General features: G+C 41.7%; 1 protein-coding gene across 3 annotated transcripts in view; it reads left to right on the plus strand.

Moving 5' to 3' along the window:
* The window catches only part of arhgap23b (Rho GTPase activating protein 23b), a 573,311-nt gene that overhangs the window by 308,756 nt on the left and 240,967 nt on the right, over positions 1-23,588 (plus strand). For all 3 annotated transcript variants that reach the window (XM_084435165.1, XM_084435167.1, XM_084435166.1), the window contains exons 3-6: positions 21,626-21,650; positions 22,371-22,463; positions 22,549-22,627; positions 22,729-22,783. In XM_084435165.1, the coding sequence (XP_084291291.1) occupies positions 21,626-21,650; positions 22,371-22,463; positions 22,549-22,627; positions 22,729-22,783 (252 nt within the window). The remainder of the gene's footprint in view (positions 1-21,625; positions 21,651-22,370; positions 22,464-22,548; positions 22,628-22,728; positions 22,784-23,588) is intronic.

Consider the following 23,588-nt stretch of genomic DNA (forward strand, 5'->3'; position numbering starts at 1 on the left):
AAAAATATGCCTATTAGGCTTAGGGTTTTATATTTAACCCACTTACATTTTAAAATACGGCAATTGCTGCTGTTTTGCACAATGTCCCTTTGCGCCACCTGGCGGTCATTTTGGGAACGACTTTGAAATGCGGCTGGTTTATTTTCGCCGCGGTGGTAATAGGCATTCTGGTTGTCCACCATCTGTACATCCTGATTATTCTGTGTTTTGTTCCTTTCTAATGCATCTCCCTTTTCAGTTTCATCTAAACTCCTTACTGCACTATCCCTCTCACCATCATTCTCAGTTGACCCACTCGGTCCAGCTTTTTCTTTTGACCCACTCAGTCCTGCTTTATCATTTGACCCACTCGGTCCTGCTTTATCATTTGACCCACTTGGTCCTGCTTTATCATTTGACCCACTCTGTCCAGCTTCTCCATTGTCTGACTCATTATTTTCAGTATTCGTTTTACGAGGGCACGCATTTGTTTTGTGTCCTATTTCACCACATTCAAAACATTTTAAACTCCCGGTACTTGCATAAAGCATGTAGGACTTGCCTTCATACATGACTCGAAAGGAAATGTCAAGAGCCGTTGAATCTAAAAACATAAACACTTGTCGTCTAAAAGACGTGACATGTTTCAGTGACTTGTTTTTACATCCTAGTGGAACCATTTTAATTCCACTAGCTATTTTCCCAAATCTCAACAGTTCCTTTTCAATGTCATGATTTGGTATAAAACGGGGACAATTCGAGATTGTTATACAGCTCGATTGAGACACCAGTGGAGAAATGACAACATAAACGCCACTCACCCAAATGCCGCTCTCAACCAACCGACTGGTTAAGTTCCGTTCCTTTAGAAAGACCACAACGGCCTTATTCATCCGTGAAGCCGAAACAACGTTATCATATCCCACCTGTTCGCCTATCGCCACGAGCACTTCTTCCATTGAAACGCCGGCCTCAGGTATGCATCTAACTCCATGGCGGAGTGAGAGAGAGGAGTCACACCCTCTCGGGTGAGCCTCCATCTCAAACACCCGCCAAGAGGTCAAAGTAAAAAAAAAAAAAAAAAAAAAGAACCAGAAAAGGCCCATTTAAATCGCTCGATCCTCTCACCCGTGAGACACTCACACACCCCAAACTCCTGAGAGGGAGAGGGAGAGATAGAGATAGAGATAGAGATAGAGATAGAGATAGAGATAGAGATAGAGATAGAGAGAGATAGAGAGATTATGACTGGTGTTGTTTATTGTAAGTGTTTGTTGCCTTTTTGGACTTGTTGCCTTCATCCTGCACTGTCTCTTCCTCTGTCTCCTCCTCTATTCGGCCCTTTTACCCTTTTCGCCAACTTCTCTGGGTCAACATCCTCTATCCTGGCCATTTTAGGGACTTTCCTCTCAGGGCGAATGAGAGGATGCTTAATTGCTTTTTACCTGACATCTTTGAAAGACAGATGCAATGATTAATGCATCCATGGCCAGGATATAATTATTGTCACAATAACGAGTTCCAAGATCCAAGTGCAAGTAGCAAACAGAGTTTATTTAGAGAAAATACTCAGGTCAGACAAGATGCAGGAGACTGATGAAACTCGACAGACGATACCACAAAGTGGATACTCAGGGTGCACTACAGGAAACTCTCAATGTGGAATCACAGACAAGGATGCTGGTTGATGTAAACCCCGTAATCCAGCGCAACACGGGACTCAGATGAGCACGCGGGGATCAAACACAACAAGCAACTCTGACGAGGTAACTGGCAATGAGAACAAGACATGAGTAACGAACCGACACCCAGCATAACTCACTCCAGCTAGATATAGGCAGTAAACTAGCTGCAGCTGAAGTGACTGATTAGAGTGATGAGCTGGTCACTAGGCAACAAACAAGCACCACACACATAGACCCAGCACCTACAAAAACACCAACAGATACACAAAATGAACACAAGGATTTATGAACCTTGACAGTACCCCCTCCCCTAAGAGTGCCTCCTGGCACTCCCAGGAGAACCTACCAGGCGATTGTAATCATCGATAAGGGAGTGATCCAGTATGTCCCTAGCAGGAACCCAACTTCTCTCCTCCGGACCGTAACCCTCCCAGTCCACCAGGTACTGAAATCCGCGTGGATGACACTGGTAAGGTGTTATGTGCGTACTCAACCCATGAGAGTTTCTGGCTCCAGGAGGAAGGATTCTGAGAAACCAAACATCGCAACACTCTCTCTAAGTCTTGGTTGGCACGCTCGGTCTGGCCGTTGCTCTGAGGATGAAAACCAGAAAAAAGACTGACACTCGCCCCCAGTAAACGACAAAACTCTCTCCCAAATTTGGAAATAAATTGGGGACCCCTGTCAGAAACCACATCCATCGGGAGGCCATGTAAATGAAAGACATGATTTATGACGGCAACCGCTGTCTCCTTGGCAGACGGTAATTTGGGCAAGGGAATGAAATGAGCCGCCTTCGAGAACCGGTCCACTACGGTCAAAACGACCGTATTGCCCTGGGAGGGCGGGAGGGCAGTGATAAAATCTAGCGCGATGTGGGACCAGGGTCTTGAAGGGACAGACAGCGGTTGGAGTAACCCATCCGGTGGGCGATTGGAAGTCTTACCACGAGCACAGACCGAACATGCCAAAACAAAACTTCGAACATCACGAGCCATGGAGGGCCACCAGAATCGTTGCTTTACCAAAAAACTGGTGCGACTGACTCCTGGATGATACGCTACGTTGGAGCAATGACCCCACCGAATAACGTTGGACCGTAATCCCTCCGGCACGAATAAATGACTCTGTGGACACTCGGGCGGAGGCGTTACCTATTCTAAGGCCGAGGAGACCTTCGACTCGATCTCCCATATGAGTGTGGAGACAATGAGTCTCTCGGAAAGAATGCATTCGGGAGTGGATGGGCGATCGGAACGGTCAAAAATACGAGACAAAGCATCGGGCTTGATGTTCTTAGAACCCGGACGATATGAAAGGGAAAACTCAAAACGACCGGAAAAAAGTGCCCACCGAGCCTGCCTGGAGTTGAGTCGTTTAGCAGATCTGATACATTCGAGGTTCTTATGATCGGTCCAGATGATAAAAGGTACCCCCGAACCCTCTAGCCAATGACGCCATTCCTCCAACGCTAGCTTGACTGCCAGTAACTCTCTGTTACCAATGTCATAATTACACTCAGCAGGTGATAAACGATGAAAAAAAAACGTGCAAGGGTGCATCTTTTCATCCGTGGGTGAACGCTGGGAGAGAACTGCTCCTACCCCCACCTCTGATGCGTCGACCTCCACCACAAACTGACGTGAAGGATCAGGGGCGATGAGAATGGGAGCTGTAACGTAGCGGCTCTTGAGGTTGGTAAATGCAGCTTCAGCTGCACCAGACCACCTGAACGTCACCTTGGTGGAGGTCAAGGCAGTCAGAGGAGCGGGAAGTTGGCTGAAATTGCGAATGAAACGGCGGTAAAAATTGGCGAACCCCAGAAACCTCTGTAGGGCCTTACAGGAATCTGGAGTTGGCCAATCCACCACAGCCTTAACCTTGTCGGGATCCATGCACACCCCTTCAGAGGAGATGATATAACCCAGAAATGGAACCGACTGTGCATGGAACGAGCATTTCTCCGCCTTGACAAAAAGCCCATTCTCTAACAGCCTCTGGAGCACTCGCCTGACGTGCTGAACGTGTTCCTGGAGAGAAGAAGAAAATATCAATATGTCATCCAGGTAGACATATATGAACTGATCTACCATGGGCCCTATTTTAACGATCTGAAACGCAAGTGTCAAAGCGCAAAGCGCAAGTAACTTTGTGGGCGGGTCTTGGGCGCTGTTGCTATTTTTCCGGCGGGATAAATGACTCTTGCGCCTGGCGCAAATCTAAAAGGGGTTGGTCTGAAGTAGCTTCATTATTCATAGGTGTGGTTTGGGCGTAACGTGAAATAAACCAATCAGAGCGACATCTCACATTCCCTTTAAGAGCAGGCGCACTTGTTCTAAAGCGGATTCCTATTATAACGGCGGATTTGCCAGGCGCACGACAGGAGCGGTTCACAGCCGAGGAGACCGACGTTCCCGTCAGGGACATTGGGGATGGAGAAACACACCCAAATTAACTTCGGTTAAACAGGCGTATGATAATTTGGGTAAATGTGTAAGCTAGATGTATGCTTTTATAATAAACTGTCTATCTATCTATCTATCTATCTATCTATCTATCTATCTATCTATCTATCTATCTATCTATCTATCGTAATAATGTATGATTTGCAAAAATGATAACTGCCTCCTCTTTGCGCTGAACCGCCCCGGGGAGCGCAAGTGTATTTCTTAGTTAACCGACGTGCTTCTGTGGAGGGAAAAGTCCGCTTTGCGCGGGTGCAAAATAGGAATGATACATGCGTCCGTGTACAAAGTCAATTGCGCTGGGTGCAAGATAGGGCCCCATATCTCTCAGCACGTCATTCACAAGTGCCTGAAAAACCGCAAATATTCAAAATGCCCCCTGGGGGTGTTAAAGGCAGTCTTCCATTCATCCCCCTTCCTTATGCGAACCAAATGATAAGCATTACGCAAGTCCAGTTTTGTGAAGATGGATGCTCCCTGCAACCGCTCGAAGACTGAAGACATCAATGGCAAAGGATATTTTTTACCGTGATGTTATTCAGCCCTCGGTAGTCAATACACGGTCGCAGAGAACCATCCTCCTTTCCCACAAAAAGAAGAGCAGATGAGCAAATGAGTCTTAAGGAGGCAGTGGAATGTGTGACTGAGGGTAATAGTTGACCATTAAGTGCAACTACCGAGATGGGTTGAGAGAGTGTCATCACCGGTATCATGAACTTATGAGCCAGGTTAAAGGTGAACTAAGTAACTTTTTTTTACCTTAACTGAACAGCTTCGGAGTCATTGGAATGGTTATATTACTTATTTCGGGTTGAATGGTGGTCGTTTCGCACCCCCCTGGTGCCCGTGAGCGGAAAATACGCACTTGCAACTTTGGCGTCAGGAAGTCTCGCGTGATATCAGGTCTCGCGATGTAAACAATTGCTTTACGGCCAAAAGAAATCAGCTAAAATGCCGTCATTATTGCGCTCCCTCACGCTGTTCGAACCCGAATGAAGAAGACGTTTTAAAGAATATCCCATCTGCTTTGATGTCGTTGATCTGCTAGCCTCTGGTGTCTGAGAATAGCCAACGAGTTTTTACAACAGTGTTGTCAAATATCTATTCCGAAGCTGTGGGGGGAGCTCTAGAGAGAAACCTGCGAGCAAAAAGCGAGAATACAGCGAAGAAATCCCGAAGTTACTGAATGCAGCTTTAATGTCTAAAAAATTGCCCTCCGCTCCCGAGTCAACAAGAGTCTCACAATCAAAATTCTGAGAAGGCAATTTCAAACAGACAGGAAGATGAGTAGCTGAAAAAGAGGATTTAGTCAGTGTAGTTCCACCCGTCAGTAACCTCTTAACTACTGGCGGGTGCTGGCTTTCACCAGACACTGCAGAGCGATATGACCGGCGGCTCCACAATACAGACATAATCCCCCCTCTCTTCTTCTCTGCTTCTCCTGCTGCGATAGACGGGACCTGCCCATTTGCATGGGTTCAGGATCTGGAAAAGACATAGTTTCACCAGGAGAAAAAGAAACCTTACTCTGTGCATTGGCAGACCACCCTCGCTGTGTCCGTGGACCCCGTCATCGTAGTCTCGTATCCACAATTATAAAATATATGATTTTAAAAGTGACCTATAACATCGACTATGCAATACACTTTAATTTATTTAGTGCAAATAAAATTATTAAGCCTATTTGGAGAGAGAGATGTTTATAATGTGACAATATGTCAGTCATCGTGTGATAACGAAAATATGACTAGGCCTAGACTACTTGTTCTGAGCAGGTGTTGTCAGTGAACAGGCTGTAAAACTGTTGGCTAAGTTAAGCCGAGTTCAGACTGCACAATTTTCAAAGTAATCGGGTCACTGTTCTTTTCACACTGCGTGACTATCTGGGGTAACATTCAGTTGCTGGTGTGTTCACACTGCACGATGCATCGGCGACAGGAGGTTTCACACTGCATGACTTTCAGGAGGAAGAATCGCCGACAACTTCTGTCTGGTCCGCAAACTGCGTTTCGCAACCAAACACACGCGAGAAGTGATAAGGAAATAGCGCAAAATCCCGCGTGCGTAAGACTGAAATTGTTATTAAAAATGATAGCCTGCAAGAAGCTTGCGATCCAAATAGTCTGTGCACTGATTTGCAGCGGAAAGGAGAAAAAGAAAAACATATTATGCATGAGGAAATGGATGGGAAGACAAGGGGAGCAAGGACTGTGTGTTCTGCAAAGAGAGTTGGGGGTAAATAAATAATTTTGCAATGTGCTGCTGTTGCTGCTGGTCAAGCAAATGTTTGTGCTTTGTTTCTGTTTGATATAATTGTAAATATATCTATTAAAATACTGATATTGTGGCCTATAACTCCTCCCCGAACCCCCCGCTGCTCTGTATCTTGCTCTCTCATTGGCTGTCGGTCATTGCCGATGTAGTTTTCAGTCAGAACACTTTTCACACAGCAGGATTTTGAATCGCCAACAGGTCCAGATATTTAGCATGCCAAATATCTCACGGGCGTCGGCGACTCGTCGGCGATTCTCTCAGATCGCGTCTTTGCTCATTCATACTGCGTGATTGTCACTCGCGTGAACGGGCACCGATTTGCCTGTGATTTCGGGCATTTGTCGGCGATTTCTCAAAACCTGTCGACGAGCCAAAATCGGGGCTAAAATCATGCAGTCTGAACTCGGCATTACAGACACTCATGAAAAACTGATGCTAATTATCTGGGAAACATTCTTTAACAGCAGTCAAGTTGTCACTGTTGTTTGTTGTAACATTAAAACAGGAGACCATGACTTACTCTGTGCTCAAAATGATGCTCGGAGTGGTTTCCTTTTGGAAGATGTCATAGCAGAATCACGTGACAATTCCAGGATATGCTTTTTATTTTTTTCATTGGTTGTTGCGTTAAATCTTACCCAGATACAATAGTGCTATTTTCTGATTGGCCATTGTGTAGCCCCCTTTTTTTTTTTGATTGGCTGAATATCTTGCATTTAAATTATACAGTGATCATACTATCTTTACTAATAGTGATATTAAACGCATAGGCTTAATATTAAGAAATACGCATTGTGCAATAAAGAAGAACTCCAAATAAAGTTTAATTATAATATTTATATCAGTAAGTCAGTCAGTAATATGTCAGTAAATATATTAATGGGTATGTAGTATAAGTGGCAGGCTCGACTAAGAATTCCAGGGGAAACGCGCTTGATTCCTGCCGGTTCCATAGTGAGAGCGGCGCAGCCAAAGAAATTTTGGGCACTGCGGCATATTAAATATATTATAAACAGTTTTTCCGAGTGAGAAATACAATGTGTGGCGGAAGTGCGTGACAAAAGACCGAAATGAGTGACTGTCACGCTCAATGTGTGACACTTGAGAGCCCTGCATTTGTGAGTCTTCTCAAGCTGTCGCATCCGTCTTTACACATGCAATACAGAACGTAACACAAATGCAGTTCCCACAAGAGCGATTTTATAGATTATCATGACAGAATATGCTAATTGAAGATAGTTAACTCCACATCAGCAACATAAATTCATCAACTAACCATTCAGAAACATCCTGTTGCATTCTACATCATCACTACATGTTGAGTCTCTCCATCATTGTCCGACTCCGATTTAAACATAAAAGGCAGAACAGTTTCTGACATTTTAGTGCTTGTCTGCATGAGGTAACCTGAGCTGCTAAGAACGAGCTATTGAAGCTCCGCCCTTTGTGCCGGGAGCAGCAGCTCATTTGCATTTAAACACACGAAACAACATGTTTTTACTGACCCTTTTAAAATGCTGGAAAAAAATGATCTGTGGGGTATTTTGAGCTAAAACTTCACATACACACTCTGGGGACAACAGAGACTTATTTTACATATTGTAAAAAGGGGCATAATACCACCCCTTTAATGCATTTATTTTTTACAGTGTAACTATCTTAAAACATCAGATATGTTGTGATTTGCTGCTTTACAAATGTTTTCGCTTTCCTTGAGGCCAGAAAAATTACCTGACATTTGAAACTTGTTTAGTCACCGCCACACAGTTAGGACACAGGTTTTCTGCTGAACTCTGACTTCGGTAATGATAAATACTTAAATCTTCCAGACATATGTGATTAGTATGCAGGTCACATGGTACTCCAAAATGATTTGCCCAAAGGATATTTGAGACCACAGGACAGAGACCTTACCCCTTTTATTTTCAGAATTATTGCAAGTTCTTAAAGACGTTTGTCAACGTTGAAGAGCACTAAATTATTTTGTAACAATGATCTTCGACATCTCTCAATTCGACATCTTGGAATTGTCAGTTTATTTGAATTCTTTGTCTTTTAACCCCTGCCAAAGTATCACTGAGAGGGTCAGAACAGAAAAGGCAATTAGGTCTATTGGGCTGTAAAGCATGTTACTTTTGTCTGCATGTATTAGAAATGAGTTGTGTCAGCAAAGCCCCTTGCGCATGGCGAGATACAAGCATACTCAGCACTCTGTACTTGCAGTGGGTGTGTGTTTGAGTGATTGAAAAAACTCTGTTTCCACCTTGGCATGTTTGCGTGCAAGCACAAGTACCATAAAATGTATTGAATTGTATAATATTCACCAAATAACATAACCACCCTAGTGAAAAATAAATATACTAAAATGGATTTGAAATACATTTATTTTATGCTAAGTATACTACCAATACATTTACATATATATGAACTAAATATAAATACCCTGCAATTGTACTGTTGGTATACTAAATTGGTATACTTAAAGTCTGCGAAGTCATCTTATGCTTAATGCACTGTAGTTATCCAGAAATAGTGCTGAGGTCCAACTAAAGATATACTTAAGTATATTTGATTCTGCTAAAGTGAAACTATTGCTAGTATACTTCAGTTTCGGTAAACTTTAAATATCTTGCATTTAAATTATACAGTGATCATACTATCTTTACTAATAGTGATATTAAACGCATAGGCTTAATATTAAGAAATATGCATTGTGCAATAAAGAAGAACTCCAAATAAAGTTTAATTATAATATTTATATCAGTAAGTCAGTCAGTAATATGTCAGTAAATATATTAATGGGTGTGTAGTTGTCACATTCACCATCTTCTTCCTCATCTGTGTGTGCACTACACTTCCCATCATCCTCCTTGGCACACCTGCACACCTGCACTCTATCAGCCATCATCATCATCACCTGCACTCCCTCGTTAACAAGCCCTATATATTCAGCACTCTCCCTTCACTCCTTGTTTGGTCTCGTTGATTCATGACACTCAGACCCTCTACATTACCTACCTGCATACTCACCGTCGTTCCCAATCTTCTTCAGCCTGTCTTCATTCCGTCTTCAGAGAAACTTCATCATCTTCATCTGCAAGAGAGAGATAGACTTGGTTATCATTCAGTTAATCTTCATCTGATTATCTACTTCCTGTTTACTCACCTTTCACGCTGTGTCCAATCCATTCTGCTATTAAAAATATCAAACCTACCATCTTGTCTGCTTCGTGTGTGCAAACCTGACAGTAGTATAGTTATGAAATAAATTTTGGCCTATTTTAAATACATTTTGATATAGCTTTTTTTTCACTAGGGCAGACTCTCCATCCATTGCCTCTGATATGTTTTCTCACCATCACGCACCCAACTCAGAAACTATTAACCAAAACTCATAATTACAAGTTGTGCTGATGTTCATGTGCAGTTTATATCATAAATACATTCTTTCTGATAGGACTTGAAAACACTAACTGCCGAAGCTAAACCTTGACCCCCATTGGCCTGCCCAACGTCCTACCATTGGTTAAATCAGAAGTTGACACGTCAGACTGCTATGCTTGATCTATGTTTTGAACACGCCATAAAGCCAATGCCATCACTCACCAACAATTGGTTTTGCTGTACTTTTGCTAAACAACCTTACTCGCTAGAGTGCACACTATTGGGAATCTATGTTGCAGATTTGGCACATTTGTCAGAAGGAAACCTAAACTCATTGCAGCTAAGTCTCACCATGTATTTCAAATCTGAGAAGGATGAATTATTTTTAGATGATGCACTGTAATTTTTTTAGATGATACTTTATTTTTGTGCAAACCAAAGAAAATGTGAGGTATGAACTGAAACATCTAGTTTGTTTCTGCTAACAGGTGCTGTAAGGGCAGAATTTCCAAACAAAACTTTTGCCTACAGCACAAATGTAACAATGAGCAATTTGAGCAACATATGCTTTGCTGTGGATGTGCATGTTTTGTATCTGATTTTACAATGAGCAATTTGCAAATAAAATTATTTAATTTAAATATTTTACTACTTCAGTGATTTTATTTTAGTTGAATCCTCTGTTGACCTTTTATGATTAAATGTTCAATAGAACAAACTTTATTTAAGTTCTACTTGTTGAGTATAAAAATAGTATAGCCTAGATAAAAGTTTACAGGAAATGTGTTTTGAAAAATAACCATGAAGTAAGTTTTATAATTGTGACTTTTACCTTTTCAATAATTTACCCACACTTTGAATATCAGGTGTCTAGACTATTGTTTAATTCAATTCAAATTATTTCTATAGCACTTTTCACAATTTTGCATGGTTGAAAAACAGCTTTACATACATATAGAAAGTAGTTACAAAAGTAAATATGTAATTATGACGTAATTATGATTATAAAGAAAACAACATATAGTCAGTTTGAAATGGTGAAAGAAATTCACGTACATGATCAGACGTTTTATTACTTTAGTGTATCACTAATACACTCCAATGCACCTACTGTAATATAATTTTCCCATTATTGGTACTTTAATGGCCCGTTGCACTTTGAAATGTGGACTGCAGCCCTTTGGGCTGTCAAAATATTATGAATTTTTAAACAAATTATTAAAATGATCCTGACCAGTCCTCAAAAATTAAAAATGTCAAATTAAATGTCAAAGAAATTTTAACGTTAATTGCATGAAAAGTAACAGCGTAAAATGAATTTAAATTATTTCAATTAATTTGTCACATTTAAATCTGCAGCGTAATGCAAGACCGTCAAACTGCCAAATCATTTCATTGCGTTTTACATCAGGAGCAGTTGTGCAGTACATTGAGAGTTGAGACAATCGGCAAAGAAATGTTACAGATGGTTTTATTTCATCCGCACGCACTGAAACACAAGCAGTTCTGCACGTTCACATTCTTCCACCAATGATCGGAACTGTCTGTGTTTTAGTGCGTGCACAAGAATAAAACTAATGTTATGCTGGTTAATGCAATTGCTTCCTGCAGTGCTAACTCTCTGGGGTCTAAGGTGTTTTTGGGGTCCTTGAGATGTTCTGACATGCCCTGACATTTGTGCTTTTTTCAGTTGCTTATAAACATATTAATGGCAAAGGTGTAATTACACTCTATTTAGCACAAACAGGGCTACCATAATATGTGAGCAACATGCATGTACATGTTTGTATTTTTGAGAGAATAATGTTTATACATGGTTATTGAAAAAAACTAAAAACTAAAGTTTCTGAAATAAGGCCACAAAACACATACTAAATATGTGTCAATAAGACTTTTGACTAATGGATGTTGTCGCCTAGAGTTTTTTCTTCAAAATGATGTGAAAATCATCCTGCCTAATCATTCACATAACACAATACATTGATTTAAATTTTGCAAAACACTTTCTGTTTGGAAAGGCAATATGCGGAGTGATGATGATGATGATGATGCATTTTATTTGTAATGCGCTTTTCTCCAACCCAAAGCGCTACACAGTATAGTAAACATAATATAAGATGATTAAACAATAATTAAAAACAGAAAAATCTGACAAAAAAATATAAATAAGATACACTTCAAAGACAGTAAGCATTTTTAAAAAGATGGGTCTTTAGAGACCTCTTAAAGCAGTCCAGAGTTGGGGAATTTTTAATCGCAAATGGAAGTTTATTCCACAACCGCGGGGCGGTAACCGTAAAGGAGCGACCACCCATCGACTTTAATTTGAATGTGGGCTGCTGTAGAGTAGAAGAGTCAGACGAGCGGAGAGAACGATTTGGAATGTAAGGAACAACTAGATCACAAAGGTATTCCGGTGCTATCCCATGAATGGCTTTATATGTTAAAATCAAGATTTTAAAATCGATACATGTCGTTACTGGAAGCCAATGGAGTTCATAAAGAACAGGGGAAATATGCTGCTGAACAGTTGTGTGTGTTAATACGCGTGCGGCCGAGTTTTGGATATACTGTAATTTCTTAATATGTTTATCAGGGAGACCAGAGTATAATGCATTACAGTAATCCAGTCTCGACGTGATAAATGCGTGGATAAGCTTTTCCGCATCTGGCAGGGATATAAAAGGCCGAACTCTGGCAATATTTTTTAGATGAAAAAAAGCTGATTTTGAAACCAATTTGATATGGGCATCAAAAGACAAAAGTGAATCAAAAATAACACCTAAATTTCGCACCTGTGATGCTGGGGCCAGTAAATCAGAATCAGTGATCAGATTTTGACAGTTAAACTTGTGCAAGGCTGTTGGCATACCAACAAGTAGAAATTCTGTTTTTGATTCATTAAGTTTAAGATAATTGGCATGCATCCATAACTTAATTTCTTCCATACATGCGCTCAGAGCTGTGATTGCAAGATTAGGAACCGGGAGTGTGTTAACATAGATCTGCGTGTCATCAGCGTAACAATGAAACCCCAGACCGTATTTTCTGATAATGTCACCAAGTGGGAGCTGTTGTAAAGTTTTTCTTTCTTCAAAGCAGACCAGGAGACGTTGGGATCACGTTCAAACAGAAGAGTTTCTTTATTTGAGCGCGGCTGCGGTGCTTCCAACATAATCTAAAGTATATAAATTTACATGGTGTCTTATAGGCATTTTAGGAGGAGGAGGGACTTTTGAAGGTGGAGACAAATTCAAACAAAGCATGTAAATGAGTATACAGGTTAAGGAACCCGCCCCAGACCGGCAGTCTCAATTTAATCAGCATAACCACTCAAATGCATATGTGCTAATCCAATCAGCCAATCGATTCAACGTCTGGACTGTGGCTCTTGCTCCAAGAGCCATTAAAGACAATAGGTTAGCGTCTCTGACTCATCTGACTCATTTAACTTACAAAGGAAAAACAGGTCGGGCAGGAATATCTTGCTGTAAACTCAATAATCACTTTCTCAGTTTATATACCATCTAAATTAAAACCTCAAATGCTAAAATCAGTATTCTTCACCGTGATGTTATGTAAGGAAGCATATCTGAAATAGATTCTTAAATTTGTAATCCTTCAGAGCATATAAATGCAGAACAAAGTCGGCCCTAGCACTGACCCCTGCGGGACACCCTGCTGAACTAATGTGGCCTCAGATTTATGTTTCCCCACGCAAAGATACTGAAAACGATCTGCTAAATAGGACTCAAACCATTTGAACACAACACCAGAGATGCCTAACAACACACGCAACCTGTTAAGAAGGATAATATGACATATAGTGTCAAAAGCTGCGCTAATGTCTAGCAGGACTAGAATACTGCAAGCACCAGTGTCAGCGGAAACAAGTAGGTCGTTGGTGACCCTTACAAGTGCAGTCTCAGTGCTGTGTCCAGATCTGAAACCAGACTGAAACGGTTCCAATAAGTTGTTATTGGACAGATATTGCTGTAACTGACCAACAACAACTCATTCGAGAACCTTTGCCACAAACCTTTGGCCTGTAGTTAGCTAAATTTGGCTAATTTTGGCTAAATTAGGAGTGGGCGTCAACGATCCAACACCATCATGCATATTTAGTGGTTCACACCTGAGGAGACAATGGGGCCCGCATACTTAATGAGCCATTCATTCAGGTGTGTCACAAGAAAGAATGCAAGAGCAACAGTTGGAAGCATCTCAATTTTTTTTTTTTTTTTTTTTACAAATTGTGCTTGCAAATTGGCCTATAATATCCAAGGAAACACATGTCTAGTAATTGTGCAGTTAATTCTCATACTGTATTTTCAGTTTTGGAATATTTATCCTCTCCCCAAATTTGTCACTAATAAAACACAATAAAAATTATTTAAAGAAAAGGCTTATATTTACCTTTTAATAGTTTGTTTACATCTACCTTGTAAATATTTTTTTTTTATTAAAAAGGTTACAATTACAACAACAATTCAAGTGTAATCTTTCTTTGTAAAAACTAAAGTATACATTTTATCATACATATTTCAAAGTTAAGGATTCATTACTTGAATATAGCCTAGGCTACATTGGAATAAACACTATAACATATTATTTGAAAACTTTATTTTTGACAAAACATACTATATTTAACATATGAGCAAAAATTGGCAAACAAAAGCTTATTTGAGGTGGCAGATATTTTACAGTAAAAATGTATAATCTATCCAAAACTAATCAACGAAATGTTGTCTTTCATATGTCTGTAACACAGGTCTTTCGTTTTTATTATAAGAAATATAAATGTTAATTTGCAGTTTAATACGTTGCTTATACAAATACATTTTATTTCAACATATTTCAGTCGATTTTTACTCAGTATAGCATTACAGTTTGCTAAAAGCGAAACATTCATTCACACACAGAAACGCGATTCAAATTTAAACCGTCTTTTGCCAGTTGTGGTAAACAGCGCGCATCTCTGCCGTTCATTCATTCACACACAGAAACGCGATTCACTTGAGAATGAAAAAAAAACGTACTACAGTATTCCATAGCTCAGGATCTGTTGCTCCTCGAAATACCAGCACTTCTGAGGTACATTTTCCATTATAGTATTATTCCTCACAGCGCTGCGAGACTGTGTAAACAAGTACAATGATCTGAATAAGCTTGATGTGTTTTCTCGAGCTGATGTGGGCGTTCACAGTTTGCATGGATTGCCTCAGTCATTTGCGTTTGAATAGCACGCGCTCTCCGTGGGCGGGGTCACATTAAAAATAATTAGCTGAGATGAGAACGACTGACATCTCGCTCTTTTCATACAGATTACATAAACTGAGAATATTAGTTTTTTTATAAAAATTACTTCATTTAAAAGAAGAGAATTCAAGCTTCATGCCTGTGTGTCTGTATGCCTGTTTGACTGTGTATTCGCTGAGTTATGGTTCATTTTCGGACGCGTTTCAGAATGGACTTAACTGACAGAGAGAAGGCAGAACTCGCTTCGTGTTTATTTTTCTTTATTTGGCAAAAAGCACAACACTTTGTTTTTATTGTGAGTATTCACAAAAAAATACACACTTAACAGGATCGATTGATGTATGAAATTCCTATGGAAAATCAAAGTCAACAGAGTATTTTTGAGTCTCTTTTACACTGATAAAAAAAAAAAGCGAGCTGGTATCGCCGGCGATACCACCGACCCCAGGGGGTTAATGAAAGGTCATGTCAGGTAAAAGGGAAAAACATTCTGCAGATGATATTTAATGTTGTGTCTGCTGGCTTTATTTCTTCAACAGCTTCAAGTTTAACGCACTTCTATATAGTTTCGCGTTTATTTTCACGCACTGCTTAATTCGCCTATATTGAGACTTTTCTCTGCGATTCGCAGTCTTTAAATCCATATAATTTGTGCTGTCATTGATGGAAAAATTGTTGACCGAATACTTAGAGAAGTATCGCTCGAATGGATCAGCAGGAGGAGCAGATGGCCGTCATGGGCCACGCGGTGCAAGCCTTGGAGCGCAGGTGTCCAAGCTCACCCAACAGCTTCAACAACTCTACGTAGTCCCACTGCGCCACCCTGCCTGTTCCTCCCACTCCTTCACCATCTGACCATCATCATGAGACGCGCATGCCGATCCCAGAGGCATATTCCGGTGAGCCTAACTTTTGCAGACCGTTTCTTAACAAGTGTTCATTGTTTTTCATTGTTCATTGTTTTTCTCGCTCCAGCCGCGGACTTTCGCCTCTGAGGAATCGAAAGTGGCTTTTGTGTTGACCCTGTTGACGGGACGCGCGGCTCAGTGGGGGACAGCGGTGTGGGAGAACCATCTACCTTGCTGCTCCTCGTTCCAGGCACTCTCCATCGAAATGAGGAGAGTGTTCAACCGTGCTGCAGCGGGACGTAAGGTAGCTCGAGTGCTGGCAGATCTTCATCAGGGGAGTAGACCGGTGTCGGACTATTCCATTGAGTTCAGAACCCTAGCAGCAGAGTGCCAATGGAACGAGGAGGCGCAGTGGGATATGTTCCTGCATGGGTTGGCTGACCGTATCTAAAGAGATTTATACACTGGACCTGCCTAAGAGTTTAGACGGACGCATCGAGTTGGCTTTACGAGTGGACGCTCACTTACACCGATTGGAGCAACGCACTCAACAGACCGGGGTTCCAGCCAGACTCGAGAGTCAGCTCATCATTGGCAGTGATACAGTCAGCCCTGTTTGCCATCACGAACCCATGCAGGTGGGTGGAGCTCGGCTTTCCCGGGAGGAGAGGCAACGACGAAGAACCAGAGGACTTTGCGTGTACTGTGGTGGCACAGGACATTTCTTGAACTAGTGTCCAGTAAAAGATTGAGCCCGGTAGTAAGTATGAGGCTACTATCGGGTGGGCTCTCCATAGAAAAGCCCTCATCTTCGACCCTCCTCCCGGTAAGACTGCAATGGGAAACCCGGTTTCACGCCTGTCAGGCATTACTGGACTCTGGAGCCGAAGGGAATTTTATGGACCGGACACTTGCTCAACAACTCCAGATACCCATCACTTCCCTCACACGCCAGATCACTGTTAATGCACTTAATGGACAAAAACTCCCCAACATCTCTCTCTGCACTGAACCTATAACACTCATCACATCCGGTAACCACATGGAGACGATTCCATTTTTTCTGATGGACTCTCCACCAGTCCCTATTGTTTTAGGCCATCCCTGGCTCATCAAGCATAGGCCCAGGGTGGACTGGGGCCACAATTCAGTCTCGGCCTGGAGCAATAAGTGTCACGCGTCCTGTCTTGTTTCTGCCTGTTCGTCTGTGTCTGGTTCTGTTTTGCAGGAGGAGTCTGTGAATTTGTCAAACGTGCTCGCAGAGTACCTCGACCTGAAGGAAGTGTTCAGTAAGTCCCGTGCTGCTTCTCTACTTCCGCATCGTCCCTATGACTGTGCTATAGAGTTACTGCCAGGTACGTCTCTGCCTAAAGGCAAGTTATACTCACTTTCTGTTCCAGAGAGGGAGGCCATGGAGAAATACATTTCTGATTCTCTAGCAGCTGGGATCATCCGCCCCTCTTCTTCTCCAGCGAGGGCAGGGTTCTTTTTTGTGGGTAAGAAGGATGGTTCCCTGTGAAAGAATACTTATCCTTTGCCGTTGATGTCTTCCGCCTTCGAGAGGTTGCAGGGAGCATCTGTCTTCACTAAATTGGACTTACGTAATGCTTATCATTTGGTTCGCATAAGAGAGGGGGATGAGTGGAAGACTGCGTTTAATACCCCTAGGGGCCATTTTGAATATTTGGTAATGCCCTTCGGGTTGTCCAACTACCCTGCGGTATTCCAAGCACTCGTCAATGACGTGCTGAGAGACATGGTAGATCAGTTCATTTATGTCTACCTGGATGACATACTGATTTTTTCGTCTTCTCTTCAGGAACACATTCAGCACGTCAGACGAGTGCTCCAGAGGTTGCTAGAGAATGGGCTTTTTGTCAAGGCGGAGAAATGCGCTTTTCATGCACAGTCTGTTCCTTTCTTAGGGTACATCATCTCGTCCGAGGGAATGCGCATGGATCCTGAGAAGGTTATGGCTGTGGTAGATTGGCCAAGTCCAGATTCCCGTAAGGCCCTACAGAGGTTTCTGGGGTTCACCAACTTCTACCGGCGTTTTATTAGCAATTTCAGCCAACTAGCCGCTCCTCTGACGGCCTTGACCTCCCCCAGGACTACGTTCAGGTGGTCTGGTGTAGCCGAAGCTACATTCTCCAAACTCAAAAGCCACTTTGTTTCGGCTCCCATTCTGATAGCCCCTGATCCTTCACGTCAGTTCGTGGTGGAGGTCGATGCGTCAGAGGTGGGGGTAGGTGCGGTTCTGTCCCAGCGCTCTTCCTCGGATGACAAGATGCATCCATGCACGTTTTTTTCACATTGTTTATCGCCAGCGGAACGTAACTATGACATTGGTAACAGAGAAAAGACTGTCGTTTTGACCGTCATGGACCGGTTCTCGAAGGCGGCTCATTTCATTCCCTTACCCAAATTACCTTCTGCTAAGGAGACAGCGGTGGCTGTCGTAGACCACGTCTTTCGTTTACATGGCCTCCCGATGGACGTGGTTTCCGACAGGGGGCCCCAATTTGTGTCCAAATTCTTGCGAGAGTTTTGTAAATTACTGGTCAGTCTGTCTTCGGGGTTCCATCCCCAGAGCAATGGCCAAACGGAACGAGCCAACCAAGACTTAGAGTGTTGCGATGTTTGGTATCCAAGAATCCTTCCTTCTGGAGTCAACAACTCTCAATGGTTGAGTACGCACATAATTCGTTACCAGTGTCATCCACGGGCCTCACACCGTTTGAATGCAGTTTAGGGTACCAGCCACCTATTTTTCCTAGTCTGGAATCCGAAGTCACGGTCCCCTCTGCTCACGCTTTCGTCCAGAGGTGCCGCCACACATGGAGCAGAGCCCGTGAGACTCTTCTCCAGGTGGGGGCGCGCACCAAGGCTAAGGCCGATCGCCACCGGTCGAAGCCACCCGTTTACGTCGTTGGCCTAAAAGTGTGGCTTTCAACGAAGAACATTCCTCTCCGCTCCGTTTTGAATAAGTTAGCTCCCAAATTCATTGGCCCGTTCACTGTCACCAAGATCCTTAGTCCAGTGGCAGTCCGCCTCAAACTTCCTCCGGCATACAGGAGAATTCATCCCGTCTTTCATGTTTCCAAATTAAAACCCGTGTTTCATTCACACATTAATCCGCTAGCCCCGGTTCCCCCGCCCCCCTGCGACTCGTAGATGGGGAACCTACTTATTCGGTCAGTTGGATTCTGGATTCGAGACGGAGGGGACGCGGATTTCAGTACTTGGTGGACTGGGAAGGTTATGGTCCGGAGGAGAGAAGTCGGGTTCCTGCTAGGGACATTTTGGATCACTCCCTTATTGATGATTATAATCAACGGGTAAGTTCTTCTGGGGACGCCAGGAGGCGCTCCTAGGGGAGGGGGTACTGTCACGGTTCATGAATTCACTGACTCGTTCTCACTCTCTCTGTGTGTGTGTGTTGTGGGTGTTGCCGCTGATTACCACTCAGCTGATTATCAGCGCCAGCTGCCACTCATTGTCTGTGACTATTTATACTGTATGCATGTCTGTCTCCTGGCTGTTTCCTGTGTCTTTGTGGATTACCTGCCTAATTGTGGATCGCTCTGCCTGTTTTCACGGAGGATCATCTGGCGTGGATTACCTTGCTTCGGTTCATCAGAGAACTGGACTCCTGATTCGCTTCTCACTTCTCCACAGAGGATCTGGGTTGTCCATTGTGTCCCTGCGCTGCCAAGCATCGACTGTCCCAGGCAACATCTCTGCATCTGACCCTGTTCCATTACTCTCATCTGTGACTCTCAATAAATTCATCATTGTTTCACTTGCAATTGAATCCTCTGCATTATTTCCCGTGACAAATTTTTAAGCTGTGCCAATATATAGTGAGCCACAAATACATTTAGTTATACTAAAGTACATACGAATAAATTGTGCTTAAAGGTACACTCCACCGTGTTTTGAAATAGGGCTTATTCACCTTCTTTCCCACATTTAGATAGGTGGGGAAATGCATTTTTGTCTCAGTGCATGCGTTGTTTTAGTTTGACAGGGTCGGCGCTAGCTTAGATTCCATTCATTAAGCTTAGTGCTTAATGAATGGAATCCTTTGTTGCCAGCTAGCATGTCCTGAGTAAAAGTGATCAAAAAAAAAAAAAACACCTAATTACTTCTTGTGGCCTGCGTATTCACAACGAGTACAAATAGCGATGCAGATTAACACTAGGCAATTTCCTAGGCAGATATTGACTTGGGGGGGATATTGATATTAGGGGGAAGCACAGGCGATTTTTTCCTGGTGTGATAAAGTGAACTGGAAAAAACGCCCCACGCCGAATAGACCAAATGGACAACTGTCCACAGAGTAAGTGATTGTTTTAAACATGACGCATGTATATATCGACCCATATTATACCTTTATTCACATTCACATATTATACCACATATTCACATTTCATGTGTTGCGTGATATCTCTGCGCCCAAGTAGCAGTGCTTCGCCTAAGTAGCAGTGCTTCGCCTATGCTTCCCCCTAATATAGTCCCAAGTCAATATCTGCCTAGGAAATCACCTAGTGTTAATCTGCATCGCTATTTTGTACTTGTTGTGAATACGCAGGCCACAAGAAGTAATTAGGTGGGTTTTTTTTTTTTTTTTATCACTTTTACTCAGCCCATGCTAGCTGGCAACAAAGGATTCCATTCATTGTACTAAGCTAAGCTAGCGCCGACCCTGTCAAACTAAAACAACGCATGCACTGAGACAAAAATGCATTTGCCCACCTATCTAAATGTGGGAAAAAAGGTGAATAAGCCCTATTTCAAAAAACGGTGGAGTGTTCCTTTAAGTATACTATTTTTTTTTTCACAAGGGTAATGGTGCTTGCTAATACTTATCTATTGCTATAGTGTTTGTTCAGATAACTAACCGTAAGTGTTTATTTCAGCAAGTAACTCCCGCACCATTTGTAAGTATGATGGATCAAAAATGTAACAATACACTTCACCTAAAAAAGTTACATTTATACTTGTAGTATAAATGTAACTTTTTTAGGTGAAGTGTATTGTTACATTTTTGATCCATCATACTTATGGTTTTATTATAAAACTGGCAAAAATCCCATTGATTTACATTTAAAGGAGTGACCCGTCCCAAAGCTAGGATCCAGAATTTCATATAGATGCTCTTTTTTCTTCTTTTTTGATTTGGGCCAGTAAGCAAAACCTCAGCAACCACTCAGAAAGCCCATTTGAAATGTACCATACTATGTGCTCCGTAAGTTACTTTGAATAAATGAGCTGTTAAACTGAGATCCTGACTCTCTGTGGTCATTAAAAATCCCATGGCACTTCTCATAAAGAATATGGGTGTAACCCGGTGTCCTGGCCAAATTCCATCCACTGGCCCTTGCCAATCATGGCCTCCTATTAATCCTCATCCACTGAATTGGCTCGATCCCTCTCTCTCCTCTGTGGTGAGCACACTGGCGCCGTTGTACTGTGGCTGCCATCGCGTCATCCAAGTAGATGCTGCACACTGGTGGTGGTTGAGGAGAGATTCCCTGATATGATTGTAAAGTGCTTTGGGTGTACAGTAGTACATATGAAAGTGCTATATAAATGCCTCATTCAATAAGAAAGCCTCTGCTAAACTCCTACCAACCAGCTGCATTGAACTTCTGGGGACTGTGAAGGACATGTTACAAATACAAGCTTCAGCAGTTCAACTGATCTTATTTCTTTTTTTCCCCTCCAGAACCAGGAAAATGGCAATGGCAAAGGTAAGTGGCTCTAAACCATTAAATATTGCTTTGCTCTTAAAAAAAAAGAAAAAAAAGAAATTATATATATATATATATATATATATAGAGAGAGAGAGAGAGAGAGAGAGAGAGAGAGAGATTTTATATATATATAGGTTTGTGATCCCAAAAGATTAAATTTAATTAAATCGATTTCCAGCTCTAACCACTGATCTGCTTGAAAATAACAAACTAAAACAAAAGAATTTTCAACATGCCAATAAAGAGCAAACCTGTTGCCAGGTGTGTCTTACAGCAGTTCAAACAAATTCAAATGTAATCGCAAATAAACATAGAAAGTTAACACTAATTGGCACCAAAAAAATAAAAAAATAAAAAAAAATAACAAACAACAACAACACACAGATAACACATCTTCAGAAAAAAAAGTCAAAACAAAAGCTGCGAAAATTTAGGATGAGCCACCATTTGTTGTGATCCCAAAGTATCGACATGGAATCCCAAACTATGATGGAACATGCACTCTGAGGGAAAGATGCCACTTAAATAGTGAGTGGAACCTGCGCGCCTGTGTTCCTAATCACCCATTAGTCACCCAGTCATCTATGATAGACACACTCACAAAAAAAAAAAAACAAAAAAAAAACCCACACACACAAATGACGGCCAACAGGGACATCACATTTTGTCATATTTCAGTTGTGAATGCATTTATAGTTGTTATATGATCTTCCTCAGGAGGTCAAAGGTCTCTTCTAGAGCCAATGGACACCATTTTTGTGAAGAATGTGAAAGAGAAAGGCCCAGCCCATCAGGCAGGCCTGTGCACAGGTAGGGGAACATTTTATGCTGTAATGCCCTTTGACTGTTCACTTTAACAGCAACCAATCTGATAAGTGTGTGTGTTTCTGTTTAGGAGACAGGCTGGTGAAGGTAAACGGAGAAAGTGTGCTGGGGAAAACTTATTCTCAGGTCATAGCGCTGATTCAAAACAGGTAAGGCTACTTTAAAAAGATATTAATTAATGAGCCATACTTATATTTACAAGTGGATTCATATCTACAGTGTATTTGTAATTGCATTCATTTGTATTTAGTGAGAATGTGCTGGAGTTGTCCATCATGCCTAAAGATGAGGATGTGCTACAGTTGGTAAGTATGAGTATTACATTTCTTCTTTCTTCCTCTGTTTCTACACCCTTGCTTTTATTAATACCCGCATACATCTATACATACAATTTAATAACACTGGTCTACAATTTTTGTGCTAAAAATTTAAATGTTAGCTAAATGTGCTAAATTCAAATATAAATATTAAAACAACTGATTGGCTACTGTTTCCAAGATATTTAAGTTTTTACATTTTACATCTATGCGTATTATGTATATAGTACCTGTCACCTGTCCTGTTTATGTAACACTTTAAAAATCAGCTAAATTAAATTCATTATGAAACAAAGGCAAAAAAACTATTATGTACATAGTTTAGTCCTATTCAGTGTCTACTCTGCACTTCCTGGCTCACCTCATTATCTATTCATTAATTGGAGTATCTCCGGTCACTGTCCAGCAATCGTCTGCAAGCATTGATGGGCTCCATTTGTACTGATAGCGTTTCTCCATTGTCCTGGAGAAATCGCTTGCCATGCTCGTCACTCACTGCTCCCCAATTCGGTGAAAAAAAAAATCTAGATGAGAGTGCAAAAAAATGTATCATTAGTAACACGTTGCTGCCAAGGGCCTCATTTATAAAATGTTGCATAGAAACCGTCCTACATTTGATCTTACGATCACTTTTTGAATGTGTGTACGTGTGATTTAGAGAACGAACATACGCCTCTCTTACAGAAGTGAAAGTAACAAAATCGCAAACAATTTTGAAATTGTGCACAGCTGAATGGTTTCCAATCTGCGCTTTGTAAACGTTGCCTAATTAATGTCATTAACATATAACAGA

Source organism: Rutilus rutilus (assembly GCF_951802725.1).
Source record: "Rutilus rutilus genome assembly, chromosome: 16".
Taxonomy (NCBI): Eukaryota; Metazoa; Chordata; class Actinopteri; order Cypriniformes; family Leuciscidae; genus Rutilus; species Rutilus rutilus.